Source organism: Trichechus manatus, unplaced genomic scaffold, assembly GCF_000243295.1.
Source record: "Trichechus manatus latirostris isolate Lorelei unplaced genomic scaffold, TriManLat1.0 scaffold00035, whole genome shotgun sequence".
In the NCBI taxonomy this organism is placed as follows: Eukaryota; Metazoa; Chordata; class Mammalia; order Sirenia; family Trichechidae; genus Trichechus; species Trichechus manatus.
This window is the reverse complement of record NW_004443971.1, coordinates 9,695,480-9,703,238: the sequence shown is the minus strand read 5'-3', so window position 1 is coordinate 9,703,238 and position 7,759 is coordinate 9,695,480. Positions and strand designations below refer to the sequence as shown.

Below are 7,759 nucleotides of genomic sequence, written 5' to 3'. Positions count from 1 at the left end.
ACACACACACACACACACACACACACACACACACACACACACACACACACGACTTGGGGAAGAAATGCTGGGAGGCCGGTGATGTGGAACCAGGGTGGCCCTGAGGCCAAGGAGTGGGCAGTGAGGCAGGGGCAGACAGTGAGTGCCTCTTCTTCCTCCTTTAGCATAACTCAGGCCCATCCTCTCGGCTGGGAGTGCCTGCCCCTGAAGTCAAGCCAAGCCAAGCTGCCACCCACGCCTTCCCCGCTCTGCTGGGGATGGAGAAGGGCACGTTTCAGGAAGCGCTGCCCAGAACGGGTGGCGGGCATTGACAGATTTTTTTTACTGCTTCTCGAAAACACAGCTCTTCTTCCTCTTCTTACTTTATTCTTGGGAAGCTCATTAGCCACGGAGATTCTGGGGCTGAGGGATGAGACTGCTCCTTCACACTCAAAACCAACCCTCCTTCACAGCAATCACCCTAAGCCTCACACCTCAGTTACCCTGCTGGTACCTCTTGTCCTTCCAACCTGCCTCTTCCTTCCTTCACCTTCTCCAGCCCCCCCCCCCCCACATACACACACACACTGACCCCAGCTACCCTCAAGGGTTCCAGTCTGAGCCTTTTGCACTCTGGGAGGCAACAGCAAGGAAGAAAGTCACTGACACGAAGAAATGGAATCAAGACATCAATCAAGATGACTTAAATGTCCAGATGTACAAGCTGTAAGCACTGGGCTGCAGAGAAGCTGGGAAACTGGGCTAGAGCTGACCTTCCAGGGTGAGGACTGGGTCAGGTTGGATCTGAGTCAGCCCAGCCTTCACGTGTCTGAGGCTTCTCACCTAGGCCTCCTCTAGGTGTCCAAGGAGAAAGGCCCGAGGGCAACACTTGGATGTACTGCATAAGGCTGTCAACGCGTGACCAAGGCAAACAGGTTCCTGACAGCAAGCAGGGGCCAGAGACGTGAAGAGTAGACAGGATGGTCAAGTGAGACCACACCTGAACATCCTGCCCAGGGAGCCCAGCAGCCACGAGGGCAGACCACCCGTGAGAGGAATGCTTCTTTCCCATTCCCGATCCAAGCCCCCAACGTGCTGTCCACTTTCATCTTTGTAGACTCTTCCACGCACACAGCAGGACAGAGGAGCCAGGAGTATGTTTGGGGGAGGAGGGTCTACTTTCCTTGGGATCCCCGGCGAGTGACTAGCAAGTTAAAATAAGGACTTAGGATCCCCGGACACCCTTTTAGCTCAGTAATGAAGTCACTCCTGAGGTTCACTCTTCAGCCAAAGACTGGACAGGCCCGTAAAACTAAATGAGACTAAAGGGGCACACCAGTCCAGTGGCAAGGACTAGAAGGCAGGAGGGGACAGGAAAGCTGGTAACAGGGAACCCAAGGTCAAGAATGGGAGAGTGCTGACATGTCGTGGGGTTGGCAACCAATGTCACAAATCAATATGTGTACTAATCATTTAACGAGAAGGTAGTTTGTTCTGCAAACCTTCATCTAAAATATAATAAAAAAAATAAAATAAGGACTTAGGAGTACTATTCGTCTTAAGGTCGCTGAGAATTCTGGTGAAGGTCTGCACACCACCCCCTACCACTCCCACCCCTCACAAAGGCTGGCAGGAAAGGAGAGCTAGATGTCCTGCAGCAGCCCAGGACAACTGGGCCCACCAGCTGGCCCAATCTCGCTTTCCCTCCCAATGCCACAGGAACTTCGGGCCATGCTGGGGAAGTTGCAGTCGAATGCAGTCCATTTACCTTCCACTTTTGGCCAGTACACCGGCTCCTTATCTTGCTGCCTCAGTTGGCTGTACATGTTGAGTGGAGAGGAGGGCAGATAAGACAAAACAGAAATAGGCTTTGCAGGAAGAGAGGGGTCTTCCGCAATAGTAGGGGAGAGCTGGGGGCCCTAGACCAAGGAGGCATCTGAACCACAGCCAACATGGACTTCTGCTCAGTGGCTCCAAGACACTGGAGACACTCACTCCAGACAGCCCCAGTTTCTTTAGGCAACCCCTGACTCTCTGTCCCACTGAAGGCCATCTTAGCTTGTGGAAGGGTAATATAGGTATGGCTCCTTAGAAACTGTCCTGCTCTTCCTGAGTCCAGGATTGTGATTCATCCTTTTCACTCCCCTGGATGTGCAATAAGAACCTCCCATGTCCTGGTCCTTCTGCACCCATACCCTCCCATGATACTACTGGAGCCATCTGCAGGGCCTGGGGAGGGGCAGAAAGACAAACCAGCTATTATTACCCATACTAACTGAACCCTAGCTTTGAGGTGAACCTAAATGCCACACAGAAGGCAAATGCTGTGGCATGGCGGGCAGGTTTGTGTTCCCTCCTTAGGCCTCTCAATGTCTCAGGTTCATGGGCATGGAACGGCCTTGGGGCAAGATGTCAGAGGGCTTTTCCAACTTTAGAATTTTCTGAGTGTGTGGGGTGGAGTCTCCAGGCGCCCCTCCTCTAAGAACTTTGGTTCCTGCTTACTTCAGAAGATAACTTGGATTGTTCTAGATTCCAGTCTACCTTGCTTTTTAGGGGACGACAAGAGAGCAGCTCATCCCAGATTCTTCAACCACCTGGTGAGTCATGGCCATGGTGAAGTCCACAGAAGTGAAAGGTGTGGGTTCTGGAGTCAGATGACCAGGGACAAGTTACCTAACTCTCTAAACCAAAGGTTACCTATCTACAAAGCAGAGATGATTATGACTCCTACCTCACAGGCATACAGAGGGACCCGATAAATGCTCCCCACTGCCATTATTATTACCCAGGAAATAAGACAACTCTCTCCCAGCTCACCACCAGACCCTGATTCTGTACCCTATGTAGGCACCAAACCAGAACTCACAAATTCTAAGAATGAGAACCAAGGCCACAGGAGAGGGATGGAAGAGGTGGAGAAACTGCCACCTCAGTCCCATTTCTCCTCCTCGGAAGAAGGGGTAGCGTGCGGGGAGGAATTCAAAGCCCATCTTCCCAGCTCCAGGCTGGCTTCCTAACCTCCATGCAGGAGTAATTCTCTTGACAACAGTCTAGGGGTGAGGGGAAGCAGTATAAGGCACTTTGGCATGTCATAAACTCCATCCTCATTAGCAACCAAAGGGCAGAGCTCTCCTGAAGGCTCAAGTCAAAGTGGTCCAGGTGGATACTGTCGAAGGGACCACTTAGCACCAGCCACCTTCAGTCCCCCTGGGATATGGGCATGGTGAGACCCGCCATGACTCACTGCATTACTACCTGCAGTGTTTGTAGGGGTGGCCTGGCACAGGGGACATCATGCTGAGCTCCATCTCTTCCTGAGAGGTTTCATGGTTAGGGACACACTGTGGAGTCCCAAAGGGCAAAGGCCAGATCGCCTCCTGCCTCTATGTTTCTCCGAGTACCTAGGACAGAGCCCAGCACTTGGCAGGAATTTGATACATTCTACTGATTACCTTTGATGAACCCTACACCTTCAGAAAGCTCTGCATGCCTTATTGAGCTTCAAAAACTTTTACATGGACACAAGACTTTAACTACCTCTTGGACCTGGAGGTTCTAAACCACAATACACCAACACAGCATGTCCTCTGCCTCTTAGCTTCCAGGTCTGCCAATTCTTACCTTTAATTCTATGTTAGCCTCACAAAGAGCTCTCTCTGCCCAAAGACAGGTGATAAGCAAAGAGAAGTTCTGTCCAGGCCTGGTTACATTTTGTCAATTATGTCACATAATTAGCACATATAGGTCTTGTCACACCTAAATCAAGGCCCCAAATCATGGATCAGACAGCATGTGCCCATCCCCACCCCCTAAGGAGATCATGCCAAGGTTACAGTCAGATAAGCAACACGAAATGCCTTTAATAGCTTTCCCACTTCATCTGAGACCCTCTTGGCAGCGGAGCAAATTCCTGCCCAGCAGGGAGATGGAGGGGAGACTTGAAACTGAGCTTTTTACTATGGGTATCCTTGAAACCCCAAGTGAAGGGAAAAGAGAGCATAAAGAGGAAACTCGTCTAAATGTAGGAAAGCCCAGAAGGGTGGGCAGACGACCACCCTCTTCATCTCTCCTTTTCCAAGCCTGGGCCCTGGAACCCGTTCTACTTCTGTCAAGCAATACCACCCTGACCACCTCGCCGGGGCAACTCAGCTTCCTTGAGGATTCTGTAGAAAGTAACCAGACCAAGAAGAAACTGAGCACATGATCCAAAGGTAAACAGTATTCTAGGAGAAGCTGTTTCTGATGTGGAGAGAAAGCTCCGAGAGTCCTCATCTGCCAGGAGGAAAAGGCGGCCCTGGGCCCCCAGTCAAGAGCTGCCCAACTCAGGTCCTACCTGCACGATGTCCAAGACCATGCCGGCAGCCACAGTCCCAAAGCCTGCTAGGAGGAAGGGAAACAGCACTTGCAGCCCGATGGAAAAGGAGGTCTCCTTGAGCGGGGAGGGTGGTGCGGGGCCACGGTCCGTGCTGACGTCGTCACTTTCATTGCTCTGGCTCCCGTTCTCCAGCAGGGCGTCCTCCTCCCGCACCCCCTTGGCGTTGGCCCGAGACTCAATCACCACCACCTCGACCCCAGTGCTGTCAGGCCCCAGGAACTCCGAGGTCCCGGCCAAGGGTTCTCGCCCGGGGCCATCTGCAGGGCGGGGTGAGGCAGTGGGGCCAGTACCGTTCAGCTGGTGGACGTCTTTTGGCTCTGGCTTGGAGGACATGACGGGTAGGAAGGAGGGGAAGGGGGCACTCTCCTCTCTTTTTTCACTTTCTCTCTCCCTCTCTAACTTGGAAAAGAACTTAGTCTCGGGGTGAGCTCAGGCTTGGGTGCCGTGGAACCTCTTCCCACAGCTCTCCGCTCCCACCAGGCACTGCAAAAGCTGATCCACCAACAGGCAGCCCCATCAAGCACTGAAGCCACAAGCTGGAAGGAAACAAGAACTCCTCACCAGACACAGTGGCCAGCCACTAGGAGTGCAGACGTCTGACTCCAGTCGGCCTATGCTGTGCTCAGGGGAGAGTTATCTGGCCTCTTATCTTTGGTTCTCAGCAGCAGGTTCCTCAGAGGAGGGGGCATCCAGAGTAGAAAAGCCCAGCCAAGTCTGAGGTACCCTTTGAGGTGGCCCCTCTTCCACGAACAGTAGCTTGAGTTCAATCTTTCAGAACACAACCTCAGCCTGGCGCTGCGGCTCCTTCCCACTCTTGTTGCTGGGGTCCTTGGGCTTCCCACTGCTCCTCAGGCTTTGCTGGTCCCAGGGCAGAATCTTCCAGAGATTTCCTCCCTGCCTGGGAAGATCTTGTACCTCCCCAAATCGCTGGTCCTTAAAGTCACAGGAACCTGTGTGGAACACCTTATGGAGGAAGGAGGAAGACAGGAAAGTGAAGGTTATGATACAGCAAAGTACAGCTTATACTGGGAGAATTCTCCGCCAAAAGGCATACTTACCTTTTTGCCTCCCTCTTTCCAATTTACCTATCTTGCACTATTGCCCCATCTATCCTGCACTGCTACATCTGGAGGCCCAACAGATGCTCTCCTCACCATCCTTCCAACCAACAACCCACTAGCCCACAGGGATCAACAGCAAGGAGCGTGACCAACAATGATCAACAGCAAGAAGCGGGACCAGCCTGGATTGGGGAGCGCTGTGCAGGAGATTTGGTACATTGTCTTTTCAGCAACAGGGGACAGGGGGCAATGTTCTGAGGGAGATTCCTTCTTGAAGCTCATTACAAACCCAGGATCCTTTAAGTGTGGTCTCCCAGTGGGGTCAGTTGTACATTCAGTCACAAATTCGTTGCCACAGAGCCACCATAGAAGGTGGCTGTTCGTATCACAAGATATAAGCAACAGTATGACAATGGCACAGGGCAAATTAACAGGGAGAATCTATTGAGTGAAGACCCCCAGACCCCCAAATGCCCATCCCAAGAAAAAAACCCAGAAGGACTCCCCGGGCAGTGGGGCTTGCCAGACAAACGCCAAGAGCCAGAGGCCTACCCACTCCTGCCCTTGAGAGTCAACAGTGTTACAAAAAGCTCAGATGCTGACTGGGATCCAGGCCTCCGTCTCCTCTTCTCTCCCCCTGCTCCTGGCCCTATGAGCTGGTCACATAGGATGAGGGAGTTACCGCAGTTTGAAGGGAAAGAGGGCACAACAATTGACATTACCCACACATTTCTGTTCCCTAGGCTCCCCTGTTCCCCAGGGTTACTGAGAGTTGGGTATAGTGGAACTCTTAAAACAGAACAAAACACAAACCAAACAACAAAAACACACAAGCCTAAACCCACGCATGTCTCTTTAGATGGAACGGCCCCAGTTTTCTTGCCTGAAGGAATCCTGGGCCTGAGTCCCATCCTATTCACCAGAATAGCTCTTACAAGTGGAAAAAAAAAAAAAAAGAGCAAGAATTTCCCCAGATTTCCCTAGGTAGGATGAACAGGCCCTTAAGTATTCTGAACACACAGTTAGTCAACTCCACTTTGGGAAGGGCTAGAAGAAACCCCAGTAACTGGCCTATAGGAATTGTTTTCTCATTCTATCAACTCAGTCACCCGCCAGCACTCCGTTTTCTAAAATCTCCTTAAACACAGCACTGGGGTTCTTTCAAAGAATTCTCACTAGACATCCAGAAGGAGACCTCTGAGCAGACGAGCTGCCACTGCCCTTGGGCAGAAAAGTTTCTGAGTCCTATGTACTCCAACCTCTCCTTCCCTCATCGCGTCTCCTTGACAGGCGACTCAACCTGAAAGAGGGCTCTCAGGAAGGGAAGCCAGTCCCTCACCCCACTCCTCCTGGTAAAGAGACTTCAGACAGGCCTAAGAATGGGATGAAAGAAGCAAAGTGAACCAGAACGCCTTACTCCCTCCTCCCAGGCGGGGACAGGAAGCCCCATTTTAGTATCCCCCAACCCAAGGAGGGGGAGAAGCAACTGGGTGGCCTCCCCCGCCTCTCCCCAAGACACAGACTCAGCAAATGCGCTGCGCGCCAGGGCTCCCGCCCTCCGCCACTCACCCCTCAAGACCCAGAACTGACCTGCACCTCGCATGGGAGGAAAGGGGGCGCCTGGCGAATGGCAGAAAGGACCCGTGGTCTCGGGGGATGCAGGGTACCCCCTCTTCTCATCACTCCTCCTCCTCGGCAGTCCTCCTCGGCCCCTGGCGTGCTCCCCTCCACACCCCCAGCCAAGGCGAGCGTCCAGCCGCGACCCCCGGCTCGCTACATTTCGCCTGTGTTACCGCGAGGCCGCCGCTCCGCTTCCACGAGAGGGAGGTGGCCGGGGTGGGCAGGATATACCGCTTCGGGCCCGGAGCGGAGGGTGGTACCCGGACCGGGGACTCTGGGACTGAGCTCACTCGCCCCCAATCGCTACTTCCCCGCCGACTTGGGCTTGACTGGTTGGCTGCCGGTGGCAAACGTGATCTAGGGCAGACTGGGTAGCAGCCCCCCCCATCAAAAATAGATTCTGGATGGACAACGGAAGCAGCCAATCGGGGGCCGGGGAGAGGGCGGGCTCGGCCTCAGCCCGGCCCCTTTCCTTCGCTTTGTGCCGGGGAGGCGGGGCGCCGGGGAAACGCATTGCGCGGACTGACGGGAACTGGGAACCCGCCTCAGTACCGGCAGCTCGCGGGTCCCAGCGCCCATCGGCGGGTGGCCCGAGGTCCCGCTGCCCAACGCTCACGGCGCAGTGTCCCCTCCCTCAGGGCTGCCCTGTCGCGCTGGGAGCTTCTCTAGCCTTTCAAGGGCTTGTGCGCCTGTGCGCGTCTTCTCTGGCATCTTGAGTGTTCCC

The 7,759-nt window shown here is 53.8% G+C and overlaps 1 protein-coding gene across 1 annotated transcript in view; it reads right to left on the bottom strand.

Annotated features, from left to right (window-relative positions):
• The window catches only part of SLC41A1 (solute carrier family 41 member 1), a 25,634-nt gene extending 18,232 nt beyond the window's left edge, over nt 1–7,402 (bottom strand). The window contains exons 1-2 of the mRNA XM_004375219.3: nt 7,006–7,402; nt 4,313–5,317 (exon numbers count right to left, since the gene is read on the bottom strand). Coding sequence (XP_004375276.1) covers nt 4,313–4,687 — 375 coding nt within the window. The 5' untranslated portion in view covers nt 4,688–5,317; nt 7,006–7,402. The remainder of the gene's footprint in view (nt 1–4,312; nt 5,318–7,005) is intronic.
• Between the last annotated feature and the right edge of the window lie 357 nt (nt 7,403–7,759).